This window comes from Bos indicus, chromosome 2 (genome assembly GCF_029378745.1).
Source record: "Bos indicus isolate NIAB-ARS_2022 breed Sahiwal x Tharparkar chromosome 2, NIAB-ARS_B.indTharparkar_mat_pri_1.0, whole genome shotgun sequence".
Lineage (NCBI taxonomy): Eukaryota > Metazoa > Chordata > Mammalia > Artiodactyla > Bovidae > Bos > Bos indicus.
In genome coordinates, this window is record NC_091761.1 from 30,327,021 (window position 1) to 30,344,315 (window position 17,295).

The following is a 17,295-nucleotide window of genomic DNA, read 5'->3' on the forward strand; positions in this document are numbered from 1 at the left end:
TGCTGTGGGCACTGCTGAGTTTTCCAGATTTGCTGGCATGTTGAGTACAGCACTTTCACAGCATAATTTTTTAGGATTTGAAATAGCTCGTCTGGAATTCCATTACCTCCACTAGCTTTGTTCATAGCAATGCTTCCTAAGGCCCACTTGACTTCACACTCCAAGATGTCTGGCTCTAGGTGAGTGATCACACCATTGTGGTTATCTGTGTCATTAAGATGTTTTTTTGCATAGCTCTTCTGTGTATTCTTGCCACCTCTTCTAATATCTTTTGCTTCTGTTAGGTCCATACTGTTTCTGTCCTTTATTGTGCCCATCTTTGCATGAAATGTTCCTTTGGTATCTCTAATTTTCTTGACGAGGTCTCTAGTCTTTCCCATTCTATTGTTATCCTCTATTTCTTTGCATTGTTCACTTATTTCTTATCTCTCCTTGCTATTCTTTGGAACTCTGCATTCAAATGGGTATATCTTTCCTTTTTCTCTTTTGCCTTTTACTTTTCTTTCCTCAGCTATTTATAAGGCCTCTTCAGACAACCATTTTGCTTTCATAAACATATTAAGATAAAGATCCAGAGATTCTTTTGGTTTTAAATAATGAGATTGATAATTTTTATAAAGGAGATGTCATTTTGCTAATGAAAATTACTTACTTAAACCGTGGAGTAATCAGACCAGCAAACCAACCTTGCAAGTTGTCAAATAATAATACATAATTTATTTCAACATTAACTGAAATTTTTTTTGCAGGTTGATGCTGCAAGATAATCAGAATTTGGAAGCACTGAGAATGCTGGCCCTTTACTATTTGTGTAGGGAGGGGGATATAGAGAAGGTAAGTTGTATTGTACTATATAACTTTCCTGTATTAAATATATGTTTAGTTACACACACATGCACATACTAAAGAGCCTTGAAGTGCTTTTAGAGTGTATATCATGGCAATTTTTAGTTGAGTCCTAGAAATATACCTTAACAAAGGTGGGTATCTTAAATCACCTAGTAAAGCAAAAGTATCATATAGTTAAAATTACCCTTGAAAGCTTTAAAAATTATTAATTACAGCAGATGCTGTTTCTATGTAAAAATCATGTGTCATATGATATATGATTAATGTAACAAGTGGTACTGGTTATAGAAGAGAACATACAAAATATAATTCATAGTACTTTTACAATTTTATTGAGTTTGCGTAAGTTAAATGGGTTAGGATGAAATCCCATTGAACCTTATAAGGCACACGTTTCTCTGGTAATGAACACATTGACTATATATTTTGGTTTATGGGATGCCAAAATCCACTCTGAAATCAATAATATTATAACAGATAATAGATTTAGACTCTTACCTAGGGTTAAATGGGTTAATGTGATAGTACTTAGTAAGTACTTCAGTAAATACTAGAAGAATCTTAGTAGGAGCATATCTGGAGTAAATTTTCCAGGCATTGAAATTATTTTTCAATAATCTGATTTTTTTGGTCTCAAAAATATTTTAAATATAATCCAGGCTATGTAGGTAATCCAAGGACTGACCTCATATAATATTAATGTTTGTAAATAAGTTATCATTCATATCTCACATGTGTCATAAATTATTGGAGAGGGAGCTTGGCATGTATAGTTAACTGGATATTATAGGTGTCTTTGAATATTTAGATATCACCCAAAGGTTTCTATTCAGTAACAACTATTAAAGAAGCACATTTTATAATGCAATTTTTACTTATAATCATTGCACTTTTTATGGAAGGATCCTTTACCTTTTTGTACCATATGATTTCATTGGAAGAAGGGGAATTGATAAAAGCAAAGATTTTTTTAACATATAAATACTGATTTACTAATGTACATGTCATGTATTATGCTATTTTTATTCTTAATGTATTTTAAAATTATACTGAATACTTTTGTTTTAGGCTGCCACCCAGCTGGAAAACTTAGGAAATGCGTTGGATGCCGTGGAACCACAGAATGCTCAACTTTTTTATACGATCACAATAGCCTTCAGCAGAACTGTAAGAGTACAGCAAAGCTCTGTTATTCGTAGCTGGCAATATAAAATTAGTCACAAATGTTGAAGCACCAAAAAGCATATGGCCTAGAGTGAAAATACTTGAAAATTCATAGATGTGCCTATGAATATGTGATACATTCTTAAGGGAGGTAGTTCAGAGGAGATACAGTTTCCAGCTATAAAAGGCCATCATGGAGGGTTCATGGAGGAAGTGGCACTTGTGAATCCTTTAAGAATAGGGAAGTGCCTTCCAGACGAAGGAAATGGAAAGTGATTTATTTTAACCAGAGCATAGGATTTATGACTAAGGTTGTTCTTTCCTTTATGTTTTTAAAACTGTTTTTTAAATATTTTAAAATAAGTAATGGAATATTAGGGTTGAGGAAATGGTTTCTGTCTTACTTTTTGTAATAGTAAAGAAATTATTTTTATGACAAGCACCCATAAAGAGGTAATTGGAAATGGAATAGATAAATATAGCAGAATCTTAAAACCAATACAAGAAACGAGAGGATTGAAACTATGCTAGAAAAAAATAAGGAAAAGGGCAGACTGAGTAAAATAATTATTAAAATAAAGTTGAAAGAAAATAATTAAGTTTATTATTGTTAAATGACATGAATAAACTGAATTCTCCTAATTAAAAACAAAGGTTGTCAGATCATGTGAAATTTAGGGGAACTGCTCCCCATTACAGAAATTTGAGTTAGTGGGGAATATTAACATTTTTTTATTTACCTACTGCAGACATATGATTGTTACTAGTTTACAGCAAATCAAACAATTTAGTAAGTAACAACTCTTCAAAGTAATGATGTTCAAAAAGTATATACTTAATTCTGACAACATTGCCATTTCCTGAAATATTTTTGAAGACGTTTTTTCAAGAAGATTATAAGGCGTGGTTCTCACTAGTGGCACACTTGTCTTTAAGGGTAAATCAGATTCTTATCCTAGTTTTCAATGCAATAAAAGTTCAATAAAATATATACATCTCTCTATATTATGCTATATCTACACACACACATATGTAAATATATATAAAACCTTAAATAATGATTTTCTTCTCTAATTATAAGACAGTCATGAGACAGTTTAAAAAGCGAGTTATAAAAAATATGCTTGTGGAGTAGCATAGAAGCAATACATTTTTCAAGAGAGCTGTTTTTTAAAAGCACTACTCATTAGTATGTTTAAGTTCTGATAGGATATAAACTGTTGATGCACTATCTAGATAGTAAATACAGTAGATTTATTATTCTTCTAATTTTTTTCCTATATTTTTCATCTGTGAAATGCAAATTATTCATATGTACATTTAGAAAAAACAAATTCTTCCATCTTCGTAGACTTGTTTTAGTTTAACTTAATTTTTTTTTCTTTTTAGTGTGGACGTAGTCAACTCATTCTTCAGAAAACCCAAACATTACTAGAAAGAGCTTTTAATTTAAATCCTCAGCTGTCAGAATTTGCTACAGAGCTTGGATACCAAATGATTTTACACGGGAAAGTGAAAGAGGCCTTGAAGTGGTACAAGACCGCCATGACACTAGACGAGACCAGTGTCCCTGCTCTCGTTGGTATGGCAGCTGCATCTATGAGCGTTCCTCATACAGAGGCAAACAACGATTGGTTTTAACACCTGCCTTTAAAGAAGAAAAGACATATCTTGTAGTTTTCTAAAATTAAACAGTTCTCTACTATCTACAGCAGAAAAAAATCATGTACCATTAAAAATAGAATTTTTGTTTCTTAGAAACTATCTGCAGGTAATAGATTTTTATGAGATAATTCCCATAAATTAAGAATTCCTTAGTAACTGATTTTATGTGGGTACAAAGCTACCCATTTCCTTTTACTCTTTTTCTTTTTTTAATCTAAAACTTTGTATTATGGCCGAAAAAAAAAAAAAAAACCTTGTTTAATATCGTTTGTGTTAACTTGAGATGTACTTGCCTGAAATGATGTGGATTTTTCCCATTTTCGTCTGTTTCCTTTTTAGGATTTATCCAGTGTCAATTAATAGAAGGGCAACTACAGGATGCAGATCAGCATCTAGAATTCCTTAGTGAAGTTCAGCAGTCTTTTGGAAAATCGGCGGTATAGTATTTTATTTTATCAGGGAAGATTGTAACTACTTATAAAATATGAAATTTTAAATGTTTAAAAATTTAACAATGGGATTAGAGGAGTAATGTACTAATTTTAATATGTAGTTACATTTATTAATTTTCCACATGATGTTAAAAATCCAAGTAAACTAATATTTAAGTTTGAACAAATAGTGCCTATAAATATCTCTTTGTATACATTTGAAATCTAAGTAGAAATAAATGGCTTTATAACTGTATGGAGTAATTTATGAAAACTACTTATTTTCCAGGAATTAACCTATTTACATGCAGTTCTCGCTATGAGGAAAAATAAACGACAAGAAGAGGTTATTAATTTGTTAAATGATGTCCTGGACACTCATTTTTCACAGTTGGAGGACTTACCTCTTGGCATACAGTATTTTGAGAAGTTAAATCCTGATTTCTTGCTAGAAATTATTACAGAATATCTGAATTTCTGTCCAATGCAGGTGTGTATTTCTGGGACTTATTTTCAAAGATGCATTTACATGATGTTTTATAAAAGGTACTAATTATGTTCTACAGATTAGACTATAAAATGAAAGTATTTCTATCTATATTAGTTGAAATAGTTTTTAATGAAAATATTTACAGTAATAATAACTATCAACTAATGTTTTGGTTTACAAATGTTCATTTGTAATTCATAAAATCTTAAAATCTTGAATTTAAACTATTAAAAGTCCTTTAATTTAGGCACCCACCTTATTCTACTCCATAATATCCTCATTAAGTGTCCATCCCATCTTTGGATTCACTCAAAGATAAAGTTCTTTTTTTTTTTTTTTTTCTCTAATTTTATTTTATTTTTAAACTTTACATAATTGTATTAGTTTTGCCAAATATCAAAATGAATCCGCCAGTTCTTATTTGTAACTATGATTATTAGACTGTATTTCCTGTGTTAAGTCAGATTTTGCTTTGTGTTAAAAAAACTCAGCTATTTACTGGTCCTCCTTTTGTTCTCTGCAGTGACATGGAGCAAGTCCAGTTACTTAGTGTATTCCTCATTCATAGAACAGACCTGCAGATGTTGGAAATTAATTTTCCTGTTTTGAACAATTGCAGGTTTCCAACCATTTCTTTTTTTATGACATAGTTTGAGATCCCTGGTTGTGAGCCTGAGGATATTCTTCATTTTATCAGTGCCTGATTAAGCTCACTGGTCCAAATATGGATTTGGCCTGAAAAATTTAGATCAGATTCTTTGCTTCCTAATTCTGGATATCCATCAGTTTCTTTTTTGTGAATCACATTACATTATCGACCCCTGTAGATTTAACAGTTAACCAGAGTCCTTAGACCTGTTAATCACTGTAACTTTGGACATAAGTGTCAGATCAGATCAGTCACTCAGTTGTGTACGACTCTTTGCGACCCCATGAATCGCAGCACGCCAGGCCTCCCTGTCCAATACCAACTCCCGGAGTTCACTCAGACTCACATCCATCGAGTCAGTGATGCCATCCAGCCATCTCATCCTCTGTCGTCCCCTTCTCCTCCTGCCCCCAATCCCTCCCAGCATCAGAGTCTTTTCCAATGAGTCAACTCTTCACATGAGGTGGCCAAAGTACTGGAGTTTCAGCTTTAGCATCATTCCTTCCAAAGAAATCCCAGGGCTGATCTCCTTCAGAATGGACTGGTTGGATCTCCTTGCAGTCCAAGGGACTCCCAAGAGTCTTCTCCAACACCACAGTTCAAAAGCATCAATTCTTCGGCGCTCAGCCTTCTTCACAGTCCAACTCTCACATCCATACATGACCACAGGAAAAACATAGCCTTGACTAGACGGACCTTTGTTGGCAAAGTAATGTCTCTGCTTTTCAATATGCTATCTAGGTTGGTCATAACTTTCCTTCCAAGGAGTAAGCATCTTTTAATTTCATGGCTGCAGTCACCATCTGCAGTGATTTTGGAGCCCCAAAAAATAAAGTCTGACACTGTTTCCACTGTTTCCCCATCTATTTCCCATGACGTGATGGGACTGGATGCCATGATCTTCGTTTTCTGAATGTTGAGCTTTAAGTCAACTTTTTCACTCTCCACTTTCACTTTCATCAAGAGGCTTTTTAGTTCCTCTTCACTTTCTGCCATAAGGGTGGTGTCATCTGCATATCTGAGGTTATTGATATTTCTCCCGGCAATCTTGATTCCAGCTAGTGTTTCTTCCAGTCCAGCGTTTCTCATGATGTACTCTGCATATAAGTTAAATAAGCAGGGTGACAATATACAGCCTTGAGGTACTCCTTTTTCTTTTTGGAACCAGTCTGTTGTTCCATGTCCAGTTCTAACTGTTGCTTCCTGACCTGCATACAAATTTCTCAAGAGGCAGGTCAGGTGGTCTGGTATTCCCATGTCTTGAAGAATTTTCCATAGTTTATTGTGATCCACACAGTCAAAGGCTTTGGCATAGTCAATAAAGCAGAAATGGATGTTTTTCTGGAACTCTCTTGCTTTTTCCATGATCCAGCAGATGTTGGCCATTTGATCTCTGGTTCCTCTGCCTCTTCTAAAACCACCTTGAACATCAGGAAGTTCATGGTTCACATATTGCTGAAGCCTGGCTTGGAGAATTTTGAGCATTACTTTACTAGTGTGTGAGATGAGTGCAATTGTGCGGTAGTTTGAGCATTCTTTGGCATTGCCTTTCTTTGGGATTGGAATGAAAACTGACCTTTTCCAGTCCTGTGGCCACTGCTGAGTTTTCCAACTTTGCTGGCATATTGAGTGCAACACTTGCACAGCATCATTTTTCAGGATTTGGAATAGCTCAATTGGAATTCTATCACCTCCACTAGCTTTGTTCATAGTGATGCTTTCTAAGGCCCACTTGACTTCACATTCCAGGATGTCTGGCTCTAGGTCAGTGATCACACCATCGTGATTATCTGGATCGTGAAGATCTTTTTTGTACAGTTCTTCTGTGTATTCTTGCCATCTCTTCTTAATATCTTCTGCTTCTGTTAGGTCCATACGATTTCTGTCCTTTATCGAGCCCATCTTTGCATGAAATGTTCCTTTGGTATCTCTGATTTTCTTGAAGAGATCTCTAGTCTTTCCCATTCTGTTGTTTTTCTCTATTTCTTTGCATTGATCGCTGAAGTAGGCTTTCTTATCTCTTCTTGCTATTCTTTGGAACTCTACATTCAGATGTTTATATCTTTCCTTTTTTCCTTAGCTTTTTGCTTCTCTTCTTTTCGCAGCTATTTGTAAGGCCTCCCCAGATAGCCATTTTGCTTTTTTTTGCATTTCTTTTCCATGGGGATGTTCTTGATCCCTGTCTCCTGTACAATGTCACGAACCTCCATCCATAGTTCATCAGGCACTCTATCAGATCTAGGCCCTTAAATGTATTTCTCACTTCCACTGTATAATCATAAGGGATTTGATTTAGGTCATACCTGAATGGTCTAGTGGTTTTCCCTACTTTCTTCAATTTCAGTGTGAATTTGGCAATAAGGAGTTCATGGTCTGAGCCACAGTCAGCTCCTGGTCTTGTTTTTGCTGACTGTATAGAGCTTCTCCATCTTTGGCTGCAAAGAATATAATCAATCTGATTTCGGTGTTGACCATCTGGTCATGTCCATGTATAGAGTCTTCTCTTGTGTTGTTGGAAGAGGGTGTTTGTTATGACCAGTGCATTTTCTTGGCAAAACTCTATTAGTCTTTGCCCTGCTTCATTCCGTATTCCAAGGCCAAATTTGCCTGTTACTCCAGGTGTTTCTTGATTTCCTACTTTTGCATTCCAGTCCCCTATAATGAAAAGGACATCTTTTTTTGGGTGTTAGTTCTAAAAGGTCTTGTAGGTCTTCACAGAACCATTCAACTTCAGCTTCTTCAGTGTTACTGGTTGGGGCATAGACTTGGATTACTGTGATATTGAATGGTTTGCCTTGGAAACGAACAGAGATCATTCTGTCGTTTTTGAGATTGCATCCAAGTTCTGTATTTTGGACTCTCTTGTTGACCATGATGGCTACTCCATTTCTTCTGAGGGATTCCTGCCCTCAGTAGTAGATACAATGGTCATCTGAGTTAAATTTACCCATTCCAGTCCATTTCAGTTTGCTACATTTGTCCCTATGAAATTTTATCTCTTCATACTTATCCCATAATTTCAGATTATTGTATCTTTTGGGGTCCTAACTGTCATCTGTTTTATATGGATCTTTGTTGCCTCTTGAGAAACCTATATGCAGGTCAGGAAACAACAGTTAGAACTGGACATGGAACAATAGACTGGTTCCAAATAAGAAAAGGAGTACATCAAGGCTGTATATTGTCACCCTGCTTATTTAACTTCTATGCAGAGTACATCATGAGAAACGCTGGGCTGGAAGAAGCACAAGCTGGAATCAAGATTTCCAGGAGAAATATCAATAACCTCAGATATTCAGATGACACCACCCTTATGGCAGAAAGTGAAGAGCAACTAAAGAGCCTCTTGATGAAAGTGAAAGAGGAGAGTTAAAAAGCTGGCTTAAAGCTCAACATTCAGAAAACGAAGATCATGGCATCCGGTCCCATCACATCATGGGAAATAGATGGGGAAACAGTGAAAACAGTGTCAGACTTTATTTTTCTGGGCTCCAAAATCACTGCAGATGGTGACTGCAGCCATGAAATTAAAAGACGCTTACTCCTTGGAAGGAAAGTTATGACCAACCTAGATAGCATATTCAAAAGCAGAGACATTACTTTGCCAACAAAGGTCCGTCTAGTCAAGGCTATGTTTTTCCTGTGGTCATGTATGGATGTGAGAGTTGGACTGTGAAGAAAGCTGAGCGCCAAAGAATTGATGCTTTTGAACTGTGGTGTTGGAGAAGACTCTTGAGATTCCCTTGGACTGCAAGGAGATCCAACCAGTCCATTCTGAAGGAGATCAGCCCTGGGATTTCTTTGGAAGGAATGATGCTAAAGCTGAAACTCCAGTACTTTGGCCACCTCATGTGAAGAGTTGACTCATTGGAAAAGACTCTGATGCTGGGAGGGATTGGGGGCAGGAGGAGAAGGGGACGACAGAGGATGAGATGGCTGGATGGCATCACTGACTCGATGGATGTGAGTCTGAGTGAACTCCGGGAGTTGGTGATGGACAGGGAGGCCTGGCGTGCCACGATTCATGGGATTGCAAGGAGTCAGACACGACTGAGAGACTGAACTGAACTGAACTTGTTGTCAAACATCATCTGCCTATGTGGCTCCAAGTAGAACTGAGAATGGAACCCTCTTGTATTACCACAGAGTTCATTCCAAGTTGACATATATCCATTAGCGCTCTTTTATTACAAGCAATAAGCAGATGACTTAACTTTGTTATACTCAACTCACAATTCAACATAGAGATATCATGGCATGCACTATCAAATACTTCATTCCTGAAAGCATAGTTTTTAGTATTCTCCCTGATTTTTCCCTGAAGTTACAGCTTCAGTAACTGTGTTAACAAGGAAATGAGAATAATGACCTTTCCTTAGGGAGCTCATACTGCCTTTTATTGGTCATCATATCCTTTTCCAGACTTTCATGACCAATTTTTTTCAACTAACCACTCTGGAATTGCACTTGGGATTGATCTCAGTTTCTCCAGTCATGATCTGCTTTCAGTTGCTCATGAGTTGGAAAGCATTTTTCAGTACCCATGCAGTATTTAGAATTCATCCAACAAATGCTTGTTGGGTTCCCAGTGGACTGTTCAGAGTTGGGGAAATAGTTGTGTAAAAGCAAACAATATTCCTTGCCTTCTTAATACATGAATACTAGCAGGAGGAAACTTAATACAATCAATCTATTATGCAGTATATTAGGAGATTACAGGAGAAAATAACAAAACAGGGTGAAAGGGGGTAGTAATTTTAGATAAGGTGGTCTAGGTAGGCCTCATTATGATGGTAAAATTTGGAAAAAAACTTCAAGGTCACGTGGGAATATAGTATAGAGTGTTTCAGGCAAAAGGAGCCATTGTGCAGTGGCCCAAAGGGACAAAGGAGAGGAGGGCGGCTGGGACCGAGCGAGGAGGCAGGGAGTGGCCACCGTAGGTCTCAGCATAGGAAACTGAATTGGTGGTGATTTCTCTGACTTCAGTTCTGAGAACAGTGGGGAGCCACCAGAGCGTTTCCCACATGATCCAGTTCAGCATTTTAAAAGGCTTCTTCTGGCAGCTGGACTGAGGGTAAACTGTAAAAGGAGCAAAAAATAATCTGTTAAATTGTAGTTGGGTCCCTAGTGCACTGCTGCTGCTGCTGCTAAGTCGCTTCAGTCGTGTCCGACTCTGTGCAACCCCATTTCTCCAATACGTGAAAGTGAAAAGTGAAAGGGAAGTCGCTCAGTCGTGTCCGACTCTTAGCGACCCCATGGACTGGGCCCACCAGGCTCCTCTGTCCATGGGATTTTCCAGGCAAGAGTACTGGAGTAGGGTGCCATTGCCTTCTCCGAGTGCACAGTCATTCTGTTCTTCCATAATGTAACCTTCATCAGCATGATAGAATCTAATTAGCATTACAATGCTGTTTTCCTGGGGAAATATCAGAAAGGCAGACTTGTCTCTCCAGCTCTGTTTCTGTTACTTTGGCCCTTTTACATATACATGTACATACTTTTTTTTTAAAAAAATCAAGCAGATATCTTAGAGATTGTCTTTATAAGCCCTGGATTTTTTACTATGATTCGTTCTGAAATTAGAGGAAAAATGATGGTTGTTTTCAATTAGTAATTTTTAGCAAGGGGCAGATGACATCAGAACCTCACCCTGTTACCTGTGCTTTCATTATTTTCAATTGCACTGAAAAAGTAAATATATTTTAAGAATATACACTATATCCATTACCGTGTAAAGTTTTAAAAGTCTCATCTTTAAGACACATAAGGACCTTTAGCCCTATAAAAGACGCAAAACTAAATATGAAACTACTGTAGGACTAATAAGACAAAGAATGCTAAAAAAAAATTTATTACCTAGATAAGTGCTTTAGAAATTTCAAGAAGTTGAAGTATTCTAGGCACCAATAGTTGTGTTCTGAAAATTCTTTTGAGCACAGATTTTTTGGTGCCTCAACATTGAAGATACCACATTTTTCTTGTTAGTAACAGTGGCTCCTTGTAGGGTCAGTTGTCAGTAAGAGGCTGTGCTTCAGTTACAAATCTGTGAGTGTGGAGCGTAAGGTTACGGGGATGGGAGGATCGTCCTTCAGATAAAGGAAGGAGCATTAGTAAGGTAAAGCAGGAGAGTAAACGTGGAATATCTAAAATCTAATATCACATTTCTAAGTTGTGAGTGGATAACTGCTGGATAAAGATTGAGTAGATAGCCATTAAAAGAATAAACAAGTGGTCTAGTACTACTTTAGTTATTAAATTCATTATTAGTAAAAAGAGAAATTGAGGGCCTAAACACGTCAGACAGAAAAGTGGGGGATATGAGACATCGGTGTAGTGTGCATGCCTGTGTTCTGCCATTGGATTTTTACTACGGTGACAAAATCTGAATTCTCTAAAAACTGACTTTGCGGTATTCTCGAGGGTGGTGCAGGTTATTGAATTGAATAAAATCCCAAGACAGGTTTAGAATTAGAACTCACATTCCCTTGACTCTCAGTTCCAGCAAGAAACTCTGCCTCTCATTATTCCTTTGAACAGGTGTGTTTCCTTAATAAAGCTTTTGAACATAAATGCTCCTTTCATATGTTATCAAATTAGTAGCTGTATAGTAATTTCACAATTATTTTGATGAGCAAAAGCCATCATTTATATAGTCTGTTCATAGATCTCAGGGAAATAAACTAGTATTAATCTAGTCATAGTGAGATATTGGACAATAAATAGAATAAGAGAAGTTTTAGAAAAGCATGTAGGTTTTGCTCTTCACATTACAATTAATAATGTGTTTATTTTTAGCCTAATACTGTTAAAAACTTATAAAAATGACTTGCTGATTTGTTTTGTTTAGCCTGCAAGTCCTGGGCAGCCTCTTTCTCCACTTCTCAGACGTTGTACCTCAATCCTGGAGACTATAGTCAGAACCGTTCCTGGTCTTCTGCAGGCTGTCTTTCTAATAGCAAAAGTGAAGTATTTGTCAGGTAAGGTGTACATTAAAAGCTTAAAATAACCTTTATATTCTGATGTTGATAAGAACAAGTATTAACAAACTAAGCACTCCTCATATATGAAGAATAGTCGCACAAAATACACATTTTATATATGCACAGTTCATTAACTTTTAACAGAATAAAATTGTACAACTCTTAACTATTTAGTTCTTTAAAAAAGATTACCATAAACTTCTGTGATTCAAATGAACTTCTGGAAAAATATAGTTCTACCACTTTAAAAAAAAGTCCATCAGATAGTACTAAAGCCAGGCAGTAAAAAATTATAGTCTTTAATCTCTCCTTTGAACAGATCATAATCCATCATTATTGATTCATTGGCATAATCAAATCTGATGTTTATCAGGTTTCAGATACTTAGGAAATATATTAATTCCTATCTAGTTTCTGTGATTGGTAATTCATAGCTTTAAAAAAATAACCTCAGTTGTTACTTTAGCGTTTTAGGACATACACATGTTTGGCAATATATATGTAAGTAGACCATCCCATGGGCCATATATATATATATATGTATGTATGTATGTATATATATCTTTGCTGGCTACATGCTATGCAGAGTAAATTAAGTTTGTAAAGTCCTGTAGGGCAGAAACCACCTTAAATGTATTCATTCTCATGAACGTTACTTCCTATATTATAACAGAAAGAGTTAAGAGATTGTCTTTACTAATTTTTTGGGTCTTGGTTTAGTTAAAAATAGTTAAAAAATAGTTAATTTTTAAAAAAGAACCAAATTATCAGAAGAGTTTATTTCACCTCTAAAATACTCTAGTTGTAAGAAGTGAGTCTCTGATACCTTCTCCTAAGTGAGTTCTGTTGAGCCACATGATATTTCTACTTTATTTTCAGTTAGAATGGGTGTCACCTACTAGATATTCAAATGGGACTTTGAGTTCTGTTATTAATTTATTAAACACATTTATTTTGAATTTTTATATAAATCAGTCTCAGTATATTAATAGTAATACTTCATTGCCAAAGTCTCTAGGAATGAAGTGCTTCCCTTGTGGCTCAGCTGGTAAAGAATCTGTATGCAATGCAGAAGACCTGGGTTTGATCCCTGAGATGGGAAGATCCCCTGGAGAAGGGAAAGGCTACCTACTCTAGTATTCTGGCCTGGAGAATCCCATGGACTATACAGTCCATGGGTTGCAAAAAGTGGGACATGACTGAGCAACTTTCACTTTCACTAGGAATGAAGGGTTTCCCTGGTGGCTCAGATGGTAAAGAATCTGTCAGCAATGCAGGAGACCCAGGTTCAACTCCTGTTTCAGGAAGATCCCCTGGAATAGGAAATGGCAACCCACTCCAGTATTCTTGCCTGGAGAATCCCATAGACAGAGGAGCCTGGTGGGCTACAGTCAATGGGGTGGCAAAGAGTCGGATACGACTGAGCGACTAACTCTTGCTAGGAATGAAAGTCTTGTACATTAACCCCACTGTTAAAAAGAGCAGCCTGAAATACTGTGAAGTAGTGCTGGCACATGTCTAAACAGTAGTATCTTGCTAAGCTGCCAACTGCAGTGACTTCTGGTGCAAACTACCTGGAGTTGGAGCAGACTTACGGGTTAAGGGCACAGTCTCTATCAGATGCCCCAGCTGTAGACAGCAGCCACAGGCTCAGGGGATCCCAGAGCCATATGCATGTCTGACTTGCTGGCTACAAATTTAAGGGTTCTGACGACTCCCATCAGGTTCAGTAGTTTGCTTGAAAGACTCACAGAAGTCAGGAAAGCACTATAGCTAGGATTAGAGTTTTATAGCAAAAAATATCCATCTGAACTAGCAAAAGGAAGAGATGCAGAGGTTGAGGTCTGGGAGGGTCCCACGTGTGAAGCTTGCATTGTCGTTTCTTAGTGGAGTCAGGACACATCAACTTTCTGACACATCAACATGACAAAAATCCCTTGGACTGCAAGGAGATCCAACCAGTCCATTCTGAAGGAGATCAGCCCTGGGATTTCTTTGGAAGGAATGATGCTAAAGCTGAAACTCCAGTACTTTGGCCACCTCATGCGAAGAGTTGACTCATTGGAAAAGACTCTGATGCTGGGAGGGATTGGGGGCAGGAGGAGAAGGGGACGACAGAGGATGAGATGGCTGGATGGCATCACTGACTCGATGGACGTGAGTCTGAGTGAACTCTGGGAGTTGGTGATGGACAGGGAGGCCTGGCATGCTGCGATTCATGGGGTCGCAAAGAGCTGGACACGACTGAGCAACTAAACTGAACTGAACTAGAACATTAGCAGCAGGGAAGCTCACCCAGGGTTCAGTACCCAAGAGTTTTATTACATAGACAGCTCCCCTCTCCCCAGGTCAGGCTGGTACGGGTGACTTAGAGTCCCTACCCCTCTAACCACATGGTTGGGATCTCTGGCCTGGCCAGCCCTTAATCATATTAGCATAAGTTATCAGGGCCTACCATGAATAACAAAGATACTCTTATTGCTCTGGATATTCCAAGATTTAGAGATGGTCTCCTGGGAACCAAGGCCAGCCAAATTCTTTATTACAGAAGACCCTGACAAAGGCAGAACTGCAGGACAGAAATGAAATTTCTTTCATTTTTTCCTCAAGAGAATTTGAGCTGATCTCAGATAAGAATGTGATATTGATGTGATGTTTGTTTGTATGGCCTTTTTTCCCAACAACAATGACCTGTTTCTCCATTTTTAAGTAATTAGTGGCCTTCTAAAGCTAACTGGCCATGTTCCTTCTCTTTACCTTTAGAAAAAAACAAAAAAGATCTCAGTTATTCACATAGTTCTCATTTTTTTTTTCAGGCTCTTGTTTGCAAACCCTTCTTTTGGGAAATAATCTTTCTATTTTTTAAAATATATTTATTATTTGGCTGCGTCAGGTCTTGGTTGCAGTATGCGCGATCTTCACGGAATCATGTGGAATCTTTCATTGTGGTGTGTGGGCTTAGTTGCTCCATGTCATGCAGGATCGTAGTTCCCTGACCAAGAATCAAACCTGTGTCCCCTACCTTGCAAGACAGATTCTTAACCACTGAATCACCAGGGAAGTCCCAGTAATAATCACTTTTTTTCAGCTTATCTCCATGATTCTTCTCTTTCCTACAAGAATGTGGGGGTAGTAATTTGCTTGCAAATTTATTATGCTTTATTATTTATTATTATTAATTATTATTATTATTAAAATAATCCTTTCTTTTTTTGCCTGTAGAGTTCTGAGTGTTGGATTGCATCAGAATGAAAACTCTAATATTTATTATGCTTGATGGTTAATTGACAGATTTTGATGCTTCATTTAATAAGTTATTGTACTAACTCAGCCAAATTTTTTTCATTAAGCCCCTGTTGTTAAGAAGAATATTTTCTGTTTAAATGGATTCTGTTATAAGAAGGTTGAGCCTTTGGGACCGAAGGCCTGACTGTAAGCCTTATTTTGTTTGTTGAGGTGTCAGGTAAGGTCACAGAGAGTTATTGAACAGATAATAATTTAGGAGAGTTACAGAGGGCTCTGGTCTAGCTGTACCTGCTTAAGGCCAGTTTATGAGATGGCTAAATGTGAATCAGTGTGAGTTATATCACGAAACTTCTAGCACCTAGAGTCTGTGCTGGTGTTTCTCTGAAGAGCCTCTTCCTTCCTTAGCTGTCAGCCCAAGGTAGAATCCAGTATTTTGATCACTTTCATTTTGATCATTTCCTTCTGTTTTAAGACTCCCAGATGTAGTTAATATCCTATAATGGAATATAATCTGCAAAAATACTGAGTTACTACTTATACCTGAAACTAACACAGTAAATCAACTGTAAATCAGTTATAATTAAAAAAAAAAAAAAGACTTCTAGATATACAATAGATGTGTTTCCAGAATATTTGAATATTTCAGTTAGTATTAAGAGGCATTTAAAGTCTGTAACTCACATTTCTAAATTTCTAGACTATATTCCTATGCTTTTTGTGTTGTCTCTTGTGCAGTAGTAAAATTTCTGGCCAAGAATCATTGCTAGACTAAATCTTTCTTGTTAATGTGGCACTATAACATTCTAGTTACTTAAATTTCTATGTTTTACATATTTTAAAGAAGTTATAAATTTAAAAACATTAGACAAGGAAAGTAAAAGTACATTTATAGGACGGTCAGTAACAGTGGTGATGGATTCTGACTTTTTCACATACTCTGATTTGCTCCTTATCACCAAGGGGATGGCCTGGCTTTGGATATATTCTTTCATGCAAACTAGAAAGAAGCGGATGGTGGCGCTAGTGTTAAAGAACCTGCCTGCCAGTGTAGGAGACATAAGAGATGGGTGTTCTATCCCTTGGTCGGAAAGATCCTCTGGAGAAGGGCATGGCAACCCAATCAAGTATTCTTGCCTGGAGAATCCCAGGGACAGAGGAGCCTGGTGGGCTGCAGTCCACGAGGTCGCAGAGTCGGACACGACTGAGCGACTTAGTAGTGGTGGTGCAGGGGGAGTTTAAGCTGCGGACCTCCAGGTCAAACACCGGAACTATCCATACACTGCTTTCCTCCCTCTTCGCTCAGATTTCCTCTTAATCATTTTTTTTTTTAACTCTGTTTCCTCACCAGGTGATATTGAAGCAGCTTATAATAACCTGCAGCATTGCCTGGAGCACAGCCCTTCCTATGCCGATGCCCATCTCCTGATGGCTCAGGTTTATTTGTCTCAGGAAAAATTCAAATTGTGTTCTCAGTCTCTTGAACTATGCCTGAGCTATGATTTTAAGGTAAGTGTTCCAGACTCAAATGGATAAGTCATATCGCTGTCCTTAAACCTTTAGCAAATGTTTACATGTTCAACTATTTTGTATTTTAGCCTGTAACATTTTGCTAATAAATGCATTTTTTTAGTGGAAAATGTTTTGAACTCGTTAGCAGTAGGAGAAAAAAATGGAGGCACCTGTGGTTTAGTTTAACAAAACTATATGGACTTGGCAACAAAAGACATGGAATTAGCGTCTGATCTTCCTACCTCTTGCTCTCTGAACCTCAGTTTTCTTTTCCATAAAACTTATAATACTCTACAATTTTAATGAACATTA

The 17,295-nt window shown here is 37.2% G+C and overlaps 1 protein-coding gene across 1 annotated transcript in view; it reads left to right on the forward strand.

Moving 5' to 3' along the window:
* TTC21B (tetratricopeptide repeat domain 21B) overlaps positions 1 to 17,295 on the forward strand; it is a 97,749-nt gene that overhangs the window by 21,314 nt on the left and 59,140 nt on the right. Inside the window, exons 7-13 of the mRNA XM_019971684.2 lie at positions 750 to 834; positions 1,918 to 2,016; positions 3,403 to 3,595; positions 4,018 to 4,115; positions 4,399 to 4,599; positions 12,096 to 12,225; positions 16,823 to 16,980. Of these exons, the coding sequence (XP_019827243.2) occupies positions 750 to 834; positions 1,918 to 2,016; positions 3,403 to 3,595; positions 4,018 to 4,115; positions 4,399 to 4,599; positions 12,096 to 12,225; positions 16,823 to 16,980 (964 nt within the window). The remainder of the gene's footprint in view (positions 1 to 749; positions 835 to 1,917; positions 2,017 to 3,402; positions 3,596 to 4,017; positions 4,116 to 4,398; positions 4,600 to 12,095; positions 12,226 to 16,822; positions 16,981 to 17,295) is intronic.